Raw genomic sequence first — 19,670 nt, forward strand, 5'->3', positions numbered from 1 at the left:
ATTAAAACAGCAGACGTTTCTCGACCTAGCCTCCGGCAGAGCCAGATAAGTGGCTCATGCCATCTATAAAATGGTGTGCTAATAATTTCTCCCTTGTTTGCGCCTTCTGTCCTTTTGTTCACAATGGTACGGATTATGGCTTCGACCATTATTTCACCGGAACAGTGAGGAATCTACCGCCTTTCACTGTTAATGGAAACATTCTGTCCTCATTGGGTTTCACCACCCCGCAGTCACTTATTAGACCCATGACGGCCATTTGTTTGCTTAGAGACAGATCCCCTTCAAAGTTCAGTAACTAAGAGTCTGTGTACTGCCCTGAAAAAAAAAAAGTGCTGCAGGCTGTTTTAGTTCACAGGGGAACTTTGTGAGGGAGGACTTGTGTGCTGGACTCTCACAGCCTGAAACATGATTGGAGTATACTTAGGAATGGTATGTATTTTTGGAATATAAAGAGTATATAGAAATTCATAATTTGGCTACTTTGTTATGCTGAACTCCATTACAAGTCTTTTATCTTGTATTATCTTGTATCATTTTAAAGAATAAGTTCAGCTATATTATCAACAGGTTACACATCCATAGCTGCACTGGTGTATGTCAGTACTGGGATAGTCTTTTCTCATTTTTGTAATCTGCTATTAATCATATTGGTAGCATGACCTTTCGAGGGAAATATAATTTGATACACATTCTTATTAATTGAATGCTCAAAAGACTGGAAAAAAGCAACACGAATTCTGGTGATCTCTCTTTACTGTTCAATGCTTTAATTAGATTGTAGCTGCAGATGGAAGAAATTATCAAGAGAAAGTATTGTTCCAGTGTTGAGGGAATTTATGCAATTTTATGTTTTTAAAAACAAGGCATATATGATCTCATCTCAAAACTACTGGCTTTGCATTATACATCATGTGTGAACGGCATTGTTGAATAGCTGATAAATTGCATGTAATTATCTTAGAGAGCAAATTTTCCCTTAGTCCCTCCACTACTATATTAATGGCTTTTTGAAAATCCCTTTTATGACCACGAGGAGTATATTTATTTTCTGTGTTGTGCACTAATTAAACGCATCACAGAATCCCACAGTTCATAATGTGTTTTGTTTGCGACTATATTCTAATGAAAATGTCAACAGTATTTGAATAGGTATAGCCGGTGAAGGACATGTGAAAATTGCTTATGAAAGGGACATTGACTATGGCTTCGGAGCACAATGCTGAAACACCTTCAATTGCAAATTGAATTGCGAACACAAAGGATGTTTGTTTTTTTGGCCTGCTGTTGCTTCAATGTCTGGCTGATGTAACTTTTGTAAGGTTAGATTCAAACAGGTCGCGCCTGAAACAGGATTCCCAAGCCTTTAGTGTTATAATTAGAACTTCTAGAACTACCAAAACCTTCCAAGAGCATTTTGTTTTGTTCATTTAAATCAATCTGAATAGAAGCCATGTGGCAAAGAGTGAAACTGAATGAAAGGAGAACATGTTCTGACTTGCCTCACTAGGGGTGGTTGAACACTGACAACTAATGCACTTTGCCTAATTCTTGCCTAAGAATGAGCCATAAACCCTAAAACTTAACAATGGGAAAACAGGGTAATTATATCCAGTTTGAACATTTTATATTAATATATACAGATGGGTGACAAATTAAAGGAAAACCCTAAATAAATGAGTCGAGGAACACAACGAATGCAGATGCCTCCAAACAAGTGTACTGCATGATACAATTAAGCAATTAACATCCTATCCTGCTCTGTGGCATGTATAAAAATGCTGAGCAGGCCCAGTTGACCTCGATTTTGGATCAAGATGGCAAGAGGAAAGGATCGAAGTGGCTTTGAAAGAGGGGTCATTATTGGGGCACCATAGACACTGGTCTACAGAGATGTGGAAAAAAAGTGATATGGTCATATTCTCGACACGTGGGCGAGTACATGTGTGGTGACACCAAGAGAATGGGACAGGCCTGACTGCTTGACCCCTACAGTGAGGGGGTCCGGAGACTCTGCTATGCTGTGGGGGGAATTTCCCAGCATGGTTTGGGTCCACTTGTCCCTTTAGAGGGAAGGGTCACTGCAAATCTTTACAAGGTTATTCTGAGTGATCACCTTTATCCTATGGTGACACATTTCTATCCTGATGGGAGTGGTCTCTTCCAGGATGACAATCCACATCCACAGGGCATGAGGGCTCACTGAATGGTTTGATGAGTATGAAAATGATGCTACTCATATGCAATGGCCTTCGCAGTCACCAGATCTCAACCCAATTGAACACCTATGGGAGATTCTGGACCGACGTGTTAGACGGCACTCTCCACCGCCATCATCAAAACACAGAATGAGGGAATATCTTTTGGAAGAATGGTGTTCATCCCTCCAGTAGAGTCCAGACGCTCGTAAAATCTGTGCCAAGAGCATTGAAGCTGTTCTGGCTTTTCCTTTAATTTGTCACCCGTCTGTACATATGCAATTTGTGAGTAGAATATTGTTCAGCTTAGATAAAAAAAAGATGTAGTTATTTAGTTTAGTTCTTTAATTTTAAGTGCTAAAGTTGAAAGCAATACAAAAATGTAAAAAATTAAAATATCTATATTTGTTTTCTTAGCGAATTGGATATTTGATGGTGATTTGTGGGTATGGTTAACCAGATGATTTTTCAATTCCAATTAAATTCTTGATTAAAGCAATGTTTCAATACTATATCTGGACCATAAAGTAGTTCCTGAAACCTGGCCCAGAAGTTCCACTCCCCAAAATGATAATTTAATTACATGGCATATAAGCACGTAGCTTAAAAATGCAGTCAAAACCTGATTCAAGGTGACAATGAATATCTCAATAGACATGACATGCTTTTCAATGGACGCAATTGCCCTCAGGCAAAGGTGAACTCATTCATTGTGGAAAGACCAACCATTACAATACAGTAGGAAAACTATCCTTTGTTAGTGACAGGTAGGTGTACAGACAATAGTGCAAAATGGTTAGGGTGAAAACTCTCCATTTGGCTTTTCTATTCCATTCCTACGGCACGGCAGTTTATTTCTGGAGGTTCTGAATGGCATTGAAACATATGCACTACTTATAAATTATATTTAAACAGTGTGACACAGGTGCTCAATTCCTGCTTGACAATAGTGGCAATTTGTGTGTGACTAGGTCATTTAATGCTTGGAATCAGAAAGATACATAAATACTTAGCAACAAAATACATTTAATATATTATTAAGACTAACACTTTCCTATGGATTTGCTCTATTTCTTTTCACATACTTTGTGAATGAAGAACATATTTTCAGTCACCACTGACCTAACAAAAATATAATATAGGAATACTCTCATGTTCCCTGTTTGTCTCAAGGATGGGGTCCCTCCCAGAGTGAAACATCCCACCATGACTTCTCACAGGATCTACAGACGAGGCAGATGGAGCGTCAAAACGCCAACAGAGTGCCGCTGCTATGTGCGTAGGACCATTCCCAGCATACTTTCTCTCTCGCTCTAAAGTTTTCCATTGTGTGGGCTCTGGAGTTTCTGTGGAGACCTTCAATCCTCACACCACCTCACAGTTTGTATAGAAAACATTCAACTCTTTCTCTAGAGGAACTGTAAGAGCAGTTTTGAAAAAGAAAAGGTATATTGTGTTGAGTTTTGATAAGACATAGCTGGACGACTTTGAAAGAAATTCTCCAGTGCGGAAGAAATGAAAGTATTCAATTGACAGATGGTGGGTTTTTTTTTCAGCTCCAAAGCAATAGCTTGAGGTGCTCACGATCAAAGATAAAGTTTGAACACACATACTCATTCATAGGTTATGTATTATGCTGTGGGTTTTCCTGGTAGAATTATGTGCAATAGCTTGATGTTTTTGTGTTGCCAGATGTGGCTGTGATTGGTTTCAAACAGAGATTCCACAGTCACGTATCAAAATGCACCATTTCTGGTACTAGTTTGATATCTGAAGTCCTCTGACTACATAAAGAGTGAAGCTATAGACAAACTATCTTGCTTTTGAACATCACTGTTTCAGACAGACCCGTTGTGGGCAACAAGCTGGCATACACTGACAACCAAATGGGAAAAAGTAGTATAATATATACAGCTTGATAATTAAGACTTCATACATTGAGGAATTCAATTTTCAAATGCCGTAGGAATCTGATTAACGTTCAAAAGCAGCGAGGATGTCACAAAAGGACGTTCACGGTAGCTGGGCGCCTAATCCTTCTATTATTTCCCTACAATACCAAAAACACACCAGATCCCATAAAGGAGTTTAAATGTCAGTGCTAGAATGGGTATATGTGTGACTGAGCATATAGAAGTGATAATCAAGAGTCTAATCTAATAGTGGCAGTGGTGTATGAGTCAGGGTCCTTGTGCAGCAGGTATCCATATTGAAATACATGTCCTTGCATACATTATACATCATTCTGATTAAAGCAAAGTGTGACATTTGCCGTTTCATTTAGCAATCGCTTCAGGACCAAACTCGGGATCATTATCTCCTTTGATGCTTACTGTTGTGCTCGTGTTCTCGAGGCACAAAATTAATCCCCTAACATTTCTGAGCAGACGTCATCGTGTAGTGACAATGCATATGTGCTTTGTGAAGAGATAAATCCAAATAAATGCGCTCGAGATTGTTCACACTGCCTAATAATGACATCACTTCCCAGGAAGCCGGGTTTTTCGGTAAGTTATTAATGAACCTTTACAATTTTTGCACTCAAATATAATTAAAGTAATGCGTCCTGAAGCGCAAACAGCCCCCACACACACATCTTCTTTTCAACTACAGGTGCATGAGGGAATTATCTGAGGGCAGTGTACCTGATTCAACTTTTAAATATCCTCTTCATTGTTTGCAAATGATTAGTGTTTGTTTCCATGTTTTTGTTGTCTGAGCATCACAAAAGCCAACTATAGAAACGGTGGACACAAGCAGCTGTATTATAGTGTAAAGAAGCCGTGTAATCCGGTCTATTCTGTTGCAATTCAATACTGGACAGAGGAGATAATCTTGGAGAAGATTATTGTAGAACATGTGGCGGCATAGTTTTTTGTTTATAGTGGCACGACTGTTTGATTCAGGAGAGTCAAGACGAAAGCCTGGTATAAAATTGCAGATATTGCTTGAATAATTGATTAAATAATACGTACTACCAGTGTAAAAACCCTCCCACCCACAAATAAACAAATATGTAGGTAAGTAAATAAATAAATGGCTTGAAGCTCTTAATCTATATATTTACCTGGACACAAAGATATTTATCCTGCGCTGTATATATATGGCCTTGTTGGCTGAAAGTGTGTATTTTTACCACCAAGCTCTCAGCCCCAGTGACTCTTTTGTGATATAGTAAAGGTATACCTGCCAAAATCCGGCCACTATAATTAAATATCAATGCCTGACACAGAAAACGGTATCTTCAGAGTAATTGGCAATACCTGAGAGTCACGCTGTGAAGGACACTAAACAAAAACAAGGTCAACTGTCCATCAGGCAGTGACGCTGACAGAGACTGTTAAAGCTGCCATGCAAAAAAATAAATGCTTTTGTTAATAAACGTCCCTCCTGTTGCATCGGCACAGGTCTGATTGAAACAGGCCTTTTTAGGGCAACCATTTCAAGAGCATGTCCACCCCAAGGAAATCTTTTCATGACTTCATTATCTTAGATTGGGATTTGCGCTCACAACAACAAGCTGCAGGACTTCATATTAAACCTGCTGTGGCTCCTCTAATAGTCTCTGTGGTGTTGCTGAACTTTTGTGATTTCTTTTCTTATGGGGAAAGACACAATCAGGGAAAGGTTCATTTGGATTGATTTTGCAAAAGGCCGGCATTACAGTGTCGAGGATCTCAAAACTTCCTAAACGACAGCAAACTTTGAATAGTGTTTATAGGCATGAAGTGAGGTATGCACATGATGTTTGCCTGAGGATAAATTTGAATCACGTGTCCCTTTTTATGCCCTACATGTAATTAAGATATCCAAAACAGACAGTTGTCAATGGTGGTGGTTTAGGGAATTATATTTATTGTAACTGTCTTTTTAATGGGGAGCTGCTGATCTTAAGCAGAGCAGAATGCAAATTGAGTATTGATTTCCTGTAATAAGTGGTATGTCACAGAAATAAAGCTTTGGGTGACCCTAGAGCAAAAGGTTCAAGATAAATTGAGCAATAAATGCCTGCAGTAAAATGCTTGCTGATTAACAATAGAAAATTGCTGTATTTTCTTTTTTTATAATATATTCACATGTTCAAAGATTGCTGTGGTCTTTGACTGTGTATTATTAAGTGCTATTAAACCTGGGCTACTATCTGACTCTATTAGACAGATTCTTTACCTCTAAAAAAGCAGAAAGGCTCTTGTTCAATTGATTTTAAGCAATTAAGTTCCAGGAGTGTGTTTCCGTACCTTTCAATTATACTGGATGAAGAGTCTGTTCATTTCAAATAGCAGAGCAGGCACTTAAAGTGAACAGTATTAAATGTATCAGTTCACTGTTTTTCAGTCTCTTTTTCTGTCAGCATATCTAGGTATTACAGGGTTGGGATGCAATATTATTTTAATTGAATCTTCCAGCATTTCTCACAGTCCAAGTATGTAAACAACAACAACAACAACAACAACAACAACAACAACAACAACAACAACAACAACAACAACAACAACAATAATAATAATAATGATTTTTAAAGAATAAACCTTTTCCTGTTCTCAGCTGTTGGATTAATTTACTAATTTGAACTATCCTATTTACTATTCCATTGAACTACCAATAATTAAAGATAAATAGCTGCAATATTAACCACAAGATGATATTTTCAGGGAAGCATTGAGTGAAGTCATTATGAAATGCCACTATCTACCACTTGAGGGAACCCTTTACCAGAAACTGTCTGACTATTTCATGACAGGGGAACATTTTAATCAGACATCTCATTTAACAGTTGCACCGGATCCCAGTAAAAAATTAGAAATAAAAATCAAACTCCTAGCCCACCTTTGTACAAAAAAAACCACAGAATTAGAGAATGTTTTACACTGTTTTGTATTTGCTTTGTTGCTGCTGTAAAACATCAATATCTTTACATTCTAACTCTCATATATATGCATTTAAAGAAGAAAAACAACATACACAGAATACATCAAATTAAATAGCAATAATTTCCTTCATGCTTCTGCTCCATTAACCGATGTACATGTGTGAGAACCATTCTGTGACCTTACAATATAGCAGATCATGTAAAGGAGCACATATGTACCGTATATACATTTTATGTGCCTGTAGACATTTGCACAATTATTTGGAAGATGACAGACCCAATACTGCATTCTGCACTTTCCCATGAATCTCTCTTGTAGGAAGAATGAGATATGTGTCCCTCATCACAGAGCATTCTCTGTCAAATACACACTTTCAGAAATACTTTATTCCTGCAAGTAATTTGCAACACTTAAGTCTCGCTGAGACTTAACAGATACGAAAAAAACATCTATATGTTTTGGCACAAAGTTGTCACTCCAAGGAGATTACACATTTCTCCTTGCTGGTCAATATGCATTTGAAAACCAAGGTCTGCAGATTTATTTGATGCCAAATCAATAAATATTTTTTTCCCATCTTCTTGTCCCCCAAGAATAAGATCGAGTTACTTCGGGTAAAGGAGCCGCAGTTAGGATTTACTGGGGCCGTTGTCAAGGTGAGTTGGAACCATGTGTCGAACATACTAAAATATGTAATTGTACCTTATACAATTCGTGTTTTGTTTTAAATTACAATAATTTGCACTTCTATACTGTTGTTCACAACTGTACTATATTAGAACATGCATTTCCATTAGAGAGACCAATGGAAACAATACATAACATTACAAAAATAAATGCAGTTAATATGTAACACAAAGTTAACAGATTTAAGTTATTGAAACAGATGGGGGCACGTCAAAGAAAAAGAAAATCATAATTTGTTTTCTCTTAGCATGCCACATTAAACTCTGACTATGGGTTTTCAGGTGTACTGTGCCAAGCTGTCACTAAACGAGGACAGGAAAGATGTATTGTAATGATATGACAAACAATGTGTCTAAAAGTAATTGAAAATCACAAACTATTCCCACATTAATGATATGCTCATTTGAATGATGAGATTTTATATAATATTAAAAGTAATCTGAAAGGTTTTCTCCCACAAATATTTTGAGTACATGACACAATCAATCATAAATCAGGGCTGTCATACATTAAGCCTATAATAAGTTTGATTTTCTTCCCCTTCCAGTGTTTGCGACTTTGTTTTTTTTCCCTGTCTTCGAGTGGCCTACGTTCTGTCTTGTTAAAATGCCAATCAGATGGCTCTAAGGAGGTTTCTATGACTACAAGCATGCAGGTTTCCAGGGTTGAGTGACAGAGAGTGATTAGTGGAAATCACAGTGCGAGTAAATGTAGTGGCAGCTCTGACAGAATCTTCTCGAGCGATGACACGGGGACGGGGGGGGAACAGGGACTCCTGACAACACAGTGGTGAATCAATTTTGCCTATCTAGTATCATAATAATATCATAATATATCATAATATCAACATTTGGATTACCCAGCGCATGTACTCATGTTCTCACATCCTCACACACAGACACAAGGGTAACAAACTCCAGAATGACTTGAAACATGTATGTTGTTACACGTTGCTATTTTAAATCAAGCATGGGGGTTTGTTTGACTTTGAGAGGAGATACAGCTATGTAATTCTGAACCACTGGGTATAGCACTGGATTTAAAAAACAAGATCAAATAAATAAGGAAAATCAGGAAAATCACTCTAATAGTTAAAATCATTACAGGCTTCAACTGGAGAGTGAAGTGCAAACAAAATGGCTGCCAGGCATAGAGGTCCTGAAGTGTTTATCTTTATGGTCAGTTCATTGGTCTAAATGAACAAATATTTTCAGCCGCAGAGCGTGCTGTTGACACAAGATTTTCGTTCGTGGAAAAACTGTTCACTAGTGGTCAACCTGACAGGTGGCCTTTGTAATTATCTCCCCCTTTTGATCGCTAAGAGCCCCGTGTCTCTACAGCACAATGATCAATGAGCGCTAAAGTGTTTGAACATGTTAATAGTGGGGGCAGTGTCATGTTAGGTAGCCCTGCAATCTCTAAGGCAGCACATTTGAAAGGTTAATGCCATTTATTTGTGTCCTCCTTGGCTTCTGCTTATTCAGGCTTTCGTAATGAATCTGGTCTTGCCCAACTTCGTGCTAAAGGTGTTCAGTCTCATTGTATTCAGACACGAAGTCTCCAGTCTTCCGCTATAGAGCAAGGCTTTATTTTTCCTTTGTACAGCATGTTGTCATACTCCAATCTCCTCTTCAGATCCTAGTACAGATCAGCCCAACACAACTAGCTTCACGTTATCAGCATCAGCTTGCCCCGTTGCCTTTCATGAGGTCAACTTAAGCAGGTTTTCTTTCCCACAGATAAACCATTCTTTGACCATTTATAATGTGTCACAGTCCTAGTGCTTCCTTTGCTGGCCTTTTCTCAGTCTTCTAGTGTAAATGGAGATCTTATCAGTTCTGAAACAGGATCTTTCCACTTCTCTCACTTTGAAAAAATAAATTAAAAAAATACCATTACTCCAATTTGAGGTACTAGCTAAACGTCTTTTTTCCCCCCTCCTGTTTTCCCTAATCTTAAACAGGATAACTGGTCTATTTTACAGTGTCCCATAGTTTGTTACTGCAGACTATGAAATCAGGGACTGGTGGGTGCACTAGCTATTCCTTTCTTTAATAATTTCTACTAAAAAATAATGTAGGTCATACGGATTAATTTGTCATGCACGGGAGCGCTAAACTGTTCTCTGTCTTCTTATCATTATATGTTATCAACTTATTTATTCTGATGCATATATCTTTATTATTTAAATAAGTCATTGAGACGTTAAATTGCCCTTTGTTGTTGTTGCCCTTGGAGACCCTGTGTGCTGCTGTACTGCCCGAGATGGCTGCACTTTAAACAGCAGAGCAACAAAGAATAAATTGATGGCTGATGGTAGAAGTGTAATGCAGCTGGGCAGGAATAGTGGTTTAAAAGTATCAAGGTGGTATCTGTGGTTTTTTAAAGTCTCCGGGCATTGATTTTTTCCTTGAGGAAGAATTGTGAGCTGCCCTCGATGGATCTACTATAGGGAGAAAGCTTTTTCTTTTTTCCGGTTCATACGGAGAACAAAGCACATAGGTATTCATCAGCACTACCTTTTGTGATGGTTTTTTGTCTATTTACCTAGTGAGCCCTCTCCCCCATTGTCTCGTTGCAGGCATCACATTAGCGCTGATGTCATAGCAGGCATTGGGGACAGCTGCGTCTTCCATCCGAGTCCGTAACCCGTACCTGTGACTCACAGTTAAAATGTGTCTGGCCTAATGGGTTTCTCAATTCACTGGCAAAATCTCGGCCATGTGCCGTCATCATTGATCTTCCAGTGGGTTGTTTTGTGCGTTAAAGTGACATTTGGGAACTTCCGTTCACAAAACTGGGAAGGAAAACAGTTGAAGAACATGGGCCAGGGATTATTTATGTAGACACATATAAGAATTTAGTTAATACTCATGGACGTTTTGTTGGTAGACCTTACTGGCTTTTTGGAGTCCAATGTATATTTTCGATAAAGTCACAGAGTCCAGCACAGCACACATGCTGGGAAAGCCCTGCTAAATACCTGGTTTATTCTTCCCAATGTGTATTGGTCGTCATGGTGCCCTTTAATAAAAAATAAGGCAAAAACAACCTCTAAATAGCTCAACATCTCTGGTATGATCCATTAATGTCAGGATATTGGTCGCATTAAAGAGCAGAATTGCTTGTTTTAATAATACATGAATTCACACTATTCAACACAGAAATTATTCCAAATTAAAGGTGTTGTTTCTGTGTTCCCCCCTGTGTAACCTCTTGAATACAGTCTTTGTAGCATGGGAAATTAAGGAAACTGTAATGGAGTTTAATTACGGAGTAATTGTTAATTACTGGTAATGATCAAAAATGTTGTATTTTTCTTTTTGCTGAGCAATTTGCCCCGTCGTATAAGATTGGCTCCCAGACAGCACTGTGACGGCACACGTCTTAATTAATGTCCACCGCTTAATTTCCCCCTGTTGCTTTCACTGCTGTCATGGTAACCACCATGCTTCAGGAAGTGGAAATAAGGAGGTGTGGTTTAAGCGACGTGTGACCTTTGCTTCCCCTGTGGAAAGCAAATTAAGTCAATTAAAAAGAAAAAGAGGGAAAATGCCCTCCCCTTTTTCCTTTCAAAGCTGTTTTCACTCTCTAACTGTATGCAGCACAATAATTCATTTGAAAGTCAATGAAAATTATACATTTTTAGGACGAAAGAGCTGAAGATCACATTAAAATATCAGAATTATTTGAGTTTTTATTCAAGCCTCATGTATGCATCCAGGCTAGCCAAGAACATGTTTAAAGCATATTTCAAACACACACAGAGACCATCCACTTATTCAGCAGGCAAACCCGAGGAACAGCTTGATATGCATATACATGTATCGGTACGGTATATCACCATATCAGCTGGAAAATGCAGTATATGGTTGATATATTGTGGAATGTGATATTCCACGGTGCATACCAAAAATAATACATTCTTAACCGTTTTCAAAAATTGAATCTCTTTTAAACAACTCAGTTGATGGAATTTAGGTGATCTTTCACATTTGACCTTAGTCTGATGATCTTCTGAACCACAATAAAGACAGGGGGACGTCGAGCTATGTTGCACCAGTTAATCACTTTTGTACAACCGAGGACTTCCTACTCACCTGTCAGGCATTCAAAATTGTAATGGAAGTCTTCAAGCTATTTGTGAAGCTTCCTATTATATCCTGCTACAAACGCTAAACAGTAGTCGGTAATGATACGCACTCATACATTTTCATTATCCCGTTCCCAGCAGCCAAAGGTGAAGACTGTTGGTGAAGAAGAAGGATTGCCTCCATTCAGTCTGACTAAGAAGAGTTTCCCCACAACAGAGGAGCTTAAGATCCTGACAAGGTAATACATTACGGACCTGAGTGGTTTTTAAAATAGTTTGCGGTCAGGAATGCAGGAGCAAAGACTGCTAATCTGATCTGAGGGCCTTAAAATTACTTATCTGTGTGTTATCCGCTGAAACTCTTACCTGAAGCAAACGAATGTCAGGAGGGAGGCATGGTTGTCCAGTGTATATCATTGTTTTTGGTCCTTATTTCCTGATACCATTTTCTATGTTGTTGTTGTTTTTTCATTACATTTAAAAGCCATGGAAATCGAAATGCATCAGCACACAACCCCCACACACTCTCACCGTTTGCATTATCTCCGTCTGATAATTGAAATTCACCCGCCCCTTCACATAATAAGTCATTGTTAATCAATTACCAAAATCAGAGGTTGTAAAACTGTACTCCATGTAATTGTTCATGATTACAGGAAGGAATCAGCAGCAGAGTTGATAGATCCTATCGCAACTCCCAAATTTAAGTCCTAAAAAGTATATTATTGTCATATTGCAAATTATAAATTCATTTTTGCAGGGCTTTACCATTAGGTACAGTATTCTCAATTTGAAATAGGCTCCTCCCTATTGTATTAATGTTACTGTAGAATTGTTACCAGTTTTTAAAATGTCACCTATGACTGTAGCATATACAAGAGTAAGAATGTGTTTATTGGTAACAGTAATTTATATGCACTTACTGCACTTAATGCAATTATACTGTTTATTGTGTGATAATAAGTGATTTCAATTTTGAGTTTAACTGAATGTGTACCTATTGTGCTGTCAAAAGCATTTACTGCTGTTGGTAATGGTGTGTTGTTTTCTCATCCCAACCACCTGCCTTTTTATGACTTCAATTTGTTCACAACAGACACATACATTGACAAAATAAATCAGAAACTGAAACAATCTGTCTTTGTTCTTATAAAATGCACCGCTTCCTGCAGTTTATATATATTGTTCGATTTAGCTCGTTGACTGTTTCATTGAGTTTTTGTTCTGTAAAGTATTTTTAGGGAAAGGACACTACAGAATGCAAATGGTTTCTTGGTTTGAAAGGCTTTCAAGCAGCAATTTGGTACCCCAGTTTGTCCCCGAATAAGAACTGTGTTGTGTTACGTGTGTAATGGTGGCTGTTCAAAATTGAAACCATGCCACTGAAGACAGCAAAAGGCAAAGTTGAAAAACAAATCCTTCGACTGACTGCATCGCTAATTAAAGTGCTAGTTGACAGAGTGATGAAGCCTGTAATAAAAGGATACCTATTTGCGAAGCTCAATCTAAGGTTAGTGACCAAAGTGCTTTTCTTGTTAAGCAGTCTGGTAAATGGAGAAGAGTTTCATCTCTGAAATAGAAGTACATCTGTTTGGTGCATTGGACACAGCATGCTAAATGGAAGTAAATACCTCTTGAGATTCACATACACAGTGGTTGGCCTTCAAACCCTTCTTTGTGCCATCCTCATTAAAGAATGGGAGCGAACTGAATTAAAGACCAGAGAGGATTGTACAGAAGAGAAAAACACCAGGAGATGTGCTTCAAGCTGTCAAGAACATCTTAAACCGAAAAGAAAAAAGAAGGAACCGTGGTACACAACTATGAGTAGTGGCTAGTTCACTTTGCTTTTGTTTTTCTCCAGGTATTTCTGTATTTGAATGAAAACCTTCAAATTAGTTCCTGTAATGGCCTAAACACCTGATAAATATCAATCACTGCATTGCGGACTTTCAGAATCCAAGTTAATTAATAAATAACTATTTCCCCACTCAGTAATTCAGCCCCTGTGTATTATTAAGCTAATCTGAAGCCTGATTCGCTTTTAATATCCATTCCAGCTGAGTTTAGGTAGGAGGAATGAGCAACCATTTAACAGTAGGGGAGCCTAGCACGTACACACCCAGCATCCTGGGGAGAAACTCAATCACGTCATCACTCGGAGTGGAATTCCCTTAACTGAAGGTAGTGAGGAGGCGTAATAGCGGCTGCATTTCAACTATATGAATCATTAATCAAGTTATATTCGAAACGTACAGTTGCTGTGCACTGCTGTGATGAATTATGGAGTGCATGACACATTCCATTGTCTTGAAGTAGTGTTACAATCAAACTAATATTGATATTTATTAGCTCGGTGATAAATATGGATTAATATCTTTGCCTCATATTGACCTAAAAACCAAAAGCAAACATAAAATACCCAGATTCCCTTTCTACATAATTAATAATAGCAGAATACATTTGACAATCACATAAAATCTACTTGAATGTCCATCTAAAGTGTTTGAGATTTGAGGCCACTCATACAGAGGCAGAGTACTGGAGATTTTTAAATCAATATATGTCAGAAAAGATACCTACAAAACCTTTCAGCACACATGTTGTTACAAAACTCAGAATACAATGAAAGGAGTCCCAGAGCTAACATGATGTAGGACAAACCAAATGTAATAGGAAGAATAATAAGGTATTGTATATCCTGGTCAAAAGAATCATTCAGTCTAAAATCCAATATGGAGCTGCAGCAAAAATCATATCAGTAACAGGCCACCAACGGATAGTACAAATAAACCCAGGATGATGGTAACAAATGAGTTACTTATTGAGAGAATGCAGCTAAATCTGATAGTGTTCATTTCCTCGGCGTGTGGCGATAATAACCAATGACATCTCTTTTATTATCGCGGCTATTTAATTCAATTTGCCTGCCCGAATCTCGCTAGTACAGGGAATATATAATTACCTCACAGTGCTGGGGGTCTCGAGCACGTCGACCTGATCTAGTCCCACTCGCCTCCGCTAGCCCCAGAACCTCACACCCAAACAGCGCAATCTCACACGGTCGGCCCTCATCATGACGCTCCGCACAGGAACACAACGGACAAGGTCAAGCGCCGGCTGCCCCCTCGAGGCTCACAGATGCTGAGTGAGAGGATATATAACGCTCAGAAAGATCTTGGTGACGTCCATAAAAAGGCCAAGTGGGTCAAAGGGTAATTTGCCAGTGCCAGATACAGTTAGCATCAAAGATTGTATTCTGAGGGCATCTAACACAATATAAACGCAGTCATAATTTGGCTCCTCATAAAAGCTTTATTGTATGATCCCAGAGTGTGTGCTGAGGTTTGAGGTACATGCCTTTGGCTGTGTCAACTCCTTATCTTCAGGTTAAACCATAAATAGCATCACTTAGTTGTCTAACACATCTAAAAGGTCATGAGGTTTAGTTTTAGATAGATTAAACATGTCAGAACGAACAATAAAATATAACTAATCCTGAGGAAGAAAATACCCCAAACCCTGATGTACTGGTCAGTTCCCTGTATTTAGTGTGGTAATTTTTATTTATGGATAATTCAAGATGACTAATTTTCACAGGCACCTGCTAGCTTATCACTATTGTGATTAGTCCAGATCTTCCGCCAGCTGCAAAAAATATGAAACCTTCCTCCTTCCTATGTGACAGACAGTTGAATGTCAAAAGTCATGGCTGTTAGACACGGTTGTCTTGTCTGAAGCAAGAAAACTGCAAGCAAGCGTAAATGATCCTGCGTTTAAAATGTCACCCCGCAATGGATTTCTTCCAGATAAGAGGCAAGCGAAATGTAACACAGTAGTTAGCAATTTCCATCTGTTGGAAGAAATGACACAGCACATTACAGCCAGAAATTGCCTGTTTCTGCACACTTACAGCATGAATCTCTCTTGAGTTTTATTGCAACTTTCACACCCCTGCTTCTGAATTACGCAACATTTGTCATGACAACCAATTATGCGGAGTCAAACAGGAAGGGGTAAGTAAGGCAATTAAGTGGTACGAGAACATTTTTTTAATTGTCAACCTGCTGAGGAAATCTCCCTTAACGATATCGATGAACCAATATCAAAAGGAAAAATTATATAAGTCTGATCAGTCCCAGTCCCAACAGATGTCTGGATTTCATCTATGTCATAATTTACTTAGCTGGTCAAATAGTAATTTCCCTCAGGTCTTAATGAGTTGTTAATTAAACAATGTATCCAAAACTTGTAGGAGTTCCAGTAGGATTGGATTTCATCACATATAGAGTATGGACATTGGCCACCTGTTGCTGGGACTCTTCCTATCTCAATGAATATATGAATTATACATATTTCTGTAGCTGTATACTGGCGGGACACATGGGAATTCAGACTAGGTCATACCCAAAGTGTTCCCTTTCATACCATTTCATACAGACCTCCGGAGAAACTCGATGTTTCCCAGGGATATTCTGGTATTTATGTGCAGACTCAACAAGTTTATAGATTGCTCAGGTTGATTTATTGATCGAATTGCACGCACCTACTCAGGTTAGAGAAGAAGCAAAAGTAGAGTTGTCAGATATAGCTGGGTGGCAGGATTCATTGTCCCTCATGAGGCATTCATAAATCATTGCAAAAATAAACTAGTTTCTGGTGCCATGGACTTTTTTTTCCAAGTGGTTTCCTGGATCATTTTGTCTTAGAAGATGGTTATTTAGACATGCATTTATTTATGATCTTTAGGATAACCTTCAGAAGAAGCAGTATCATGAGTGCTTTTTGGAAAGATCTAAGAGTGAATGTAGCAGTTTCTGGAATGGAGGAGTAGGTATTTATGTGTTTTTCTTAACCAATTACAGGAAAGAATCTGGAATTTGGTTATTTTCGGTCATAGCCCATAAATGTGAATGTGCTTGGCAGAATGGTGTCTGTTGTTCATGTGTATGATCTTTTTTAAACCTCTCTAGTGTGCAATGTGATTCAGCATGAAGTTTGAACTACACACTGTCATGCTAAGCTGCAACCACAATGCTTCAGTATCATAACTCTATCTAACGGGAGCTCAGTGAATGGCTGGCTTTGTAAGTAGATTTTCACACATTATACTGAGCAAAGTTGGAAGGTACTGTTAATCCATGAATGCTACATAAGGGAAATACAAACACAGCCTGTAAGCAAACAAGACATTTCTAGGTTACTAGTTTTTAATGGCTGGAAAATAGACTCGGTTATTAAAAATGAAACTCAGTTTAGAGAGGCAAACAAAAGGTTTTATTAGGATTTCCAAAGATAAATATATTCCAAGATAAAATAGTGCTGACATTTAAGAGTATTTTTGAATATTTGCGTCTGAATCATTTATATAATATTAATTCCACCCTGTGTTACATTAGCTCACCCCGCAATGCTGGTGTTCAAAAATTTAAAAATGGCTTTAGTGTCTTTTATACCTCTACAGTAATGACTAAACTATGAACTCAAGCCAACTGAATTTACAAACCATCTCACAGGGATACAAAGCATAATTTTGACATTTTCTACACTGTTCTAGTAACACACACACACACACACACACACACACACACACACATATACACGCACCTAAAGGATTATTAGGAACACCTGTTCAATTTCTCATTAATGAAATTATCTAACCAACCAATCACATGGCAGTTGCTTCAATGCATTTAGGGGTGTGGTCCTGGTCAAGACAATCTCCTGAACTCCAAACTGAATGTCTGAATGGGAAAGAAAGGTGATTTAAGCAATTTTGAGCGTGGCATGGTTGTTGGTGCCAGACGGGCCGGTCTGAGTATTTCACAATCTGCTCAGTTACTGGGATTTTCACGCACAACCATTTCTAGGGTTTACAAAGAATGGTGTGAAAAGGGAAAAACATCCAGTATGCGGCAGTCCTGTGGGCGAAAATGCCTTGTTGATGCTAGAGGTCAGAGGAGAATGGGCCGACTGATTCAAGCTGATAGAAGAGCAACTTTGACTGAAATAACCACTCGTTACAACCGAGGGATGCAGCAAAGCATTTGTGAAGCCACAACACGTACAACCTTGAGGCAGATGGGCTACAACAGCAGAAGACCCCACCGGGTACCACTCATCTCCACTACAAATAGGAAAAAGAGGCTACAATTTGCACAAGCTCACCAAAATTGGACAGTTGAAGACTGGAAAAATGTTGCCTGGTCTGATGAGTCTCGATTTCTGTTGAGACATTCAGATGGTCAGAATTTGGCGTAAACAGAATGAGAACATGGATCCATCATGCCTTGTTACCACTGTGCAGGCTGGTGGTGGTGGTGTAATGGTGTGGGGGATGTTTTCTTGGCACACTTTAGGCCCCTTAGTGCCAATTGGGCATCGTTTAAATGCCACGGCCTACCTGAGCATTGTTTCTGACCATGTCCATCCCTTTATGACCACCATGTACCCATCCTCTGATGGCTACTTCCAGCAGGATAATGCACCATGTCACAAAGGTCGAATCATTTCAAATTGGTTTCTTGAACATGACAATGAGTTCACTGTACTAAACTGGCCCCCACAGTCACCAGATCAACCCAATAGAGCATCTTTGGGATGTGGTGGAACGGGAGCTTCGTGCCCTGGATGTGCATCCCACAAATCTCCATCAACTGCAAGATGCTATCCTATCAATATGGGCCAACATTTGTAAAGAATGCTTTCAGCACCTTGTTGAATCAATGCCACGTAGAATTAAGGCAGTTCTGAAGGCGAAAGGGGGTCAAACACAGTATTAGTATGGTGTTCCTAATAATCCTTTAGGTGAGTGTATAATGGGGGGTTTTGGTGTGACATGGAAAAGAGATGCTGTACATTGAAACAAAAATCCTGGGGAGGCCTTCATCCAGCAGTGGATCGATAAAGGCTGCTGCTGATATACATATATGATATATATACCGTGCCATGGTACTAAGAGGGGCACAAAATGGCTGACAGACGAGCACTACACCTCACAGAAGCCCTGGGAGGGTGAATCGGTGTGTGGGAGCACCTGACCTGCAGGGCTCCCGTGATTGGCCAGTGCCAGAATAAAGGAAGGGAGCAGGAACACCTCTGTTGTTGGGGGGTAAGAGGAGCTGGCTAATGAAAGAGAAAAGGAGAAATATTCAGCACCCAGTACTGTATATAATAAAAGCACATAGTTTGCTCCATATTTCCCTTATTGTGTGTCTGTTCTCCAAAGACCTTGCCTGTTTAAGGAGCCCAGCAATGTGGTCAACCACCATAGTGTTACAAGATATATATATATATAGATAGATACATAGATAGATAGATATAGAGAGATAGAGAGATAATAGTTGAAATATCTGCTTTAGGAAATTGAGAAATCAATGTTCTGTTATATTAGGCAAGTTTAAATAGTCTGGTAATAGCATTGTTTATTACCAACACGACATGGGAAATAAATAAATATTTAAATGTGATTTTTTTTTTTAATGAAAATGCCGTTCTGAGCTGCATTCCGCTCATCGGGTTGTGAAGTCGAGGTCAAGCCTTGTGGAGAGATATTACACTATTACATACCTGACTGCTGAGCATTACCGAACTCCAAGGAAATTACTTTAAAATCACCGAACTATAAGGTCGCACGGCGCACTTCCCTGCTCCAACAGGGACCTCATTTCCGTTTTTATTTTTAGTTCCTCATTGTTCCACTGATGTCACTTGTCCATCTACTATATGTCTAATCTTTAAAATACAAAGGGAAAGGGCTACAAGCTTTTCCAATGTTTTTTTTTCATTTTTCATTTACCTTTTTCCCCCTTTTCATTTCTG

General features: G+C 38.8%; 1 protein-coding gene across 2 annotated transcripts in view; it reads left to right on the forward strand.

Moving 5' to 3' along the window:
- The first annotated feature begins 348 nt into the window (after positions 1–348).
- Positions 349–19,670, forward strand: part of LOC136719138 (uncharacterized) — a 34,050-nt gene continuing 14,728 nt past the window's right edge. Inside the window, exons 1-4 of one of the 2 annotated variants that reach the window (XM_066696982.1) lie at positions 349–432; positions 3,372–3,473; positions 7,663–7,725; positions 11,988–12,088. In XM_066696982.1, coding sequence (XP_066553079.1) covers positions 409–432; positions 3,372–3,473; positions 7,663–7,725; positions 11,988–12,088 — 290 coding nt within the window. In that variant the 5' untranslated portion in view covers positions 349–408. The remainder of the gene's footprint in view (positions 433–3,371; positions 3,474–7,662; positions 7,726–11,987; positions 12,089–19,670) is intronic. The other variant, XM_066696983.1, reaches the window with a different exon arrangement.

The sequence above is a fragment of the Amia ocellicauda genome, chromosome 23, assembly GCF_036373705.1.
Source record: "Amia ocellicauda isolate fAmiCal2 chromosome 23, fAmiCal2.hap1, whole genome shotgun sequence".
Taxonomy (NCBI): Eukaryota; Metazoa; Chordata; class Actinopteri; order Amiiformes; family Amiidae; genus Amia; species Amia ocellicauda.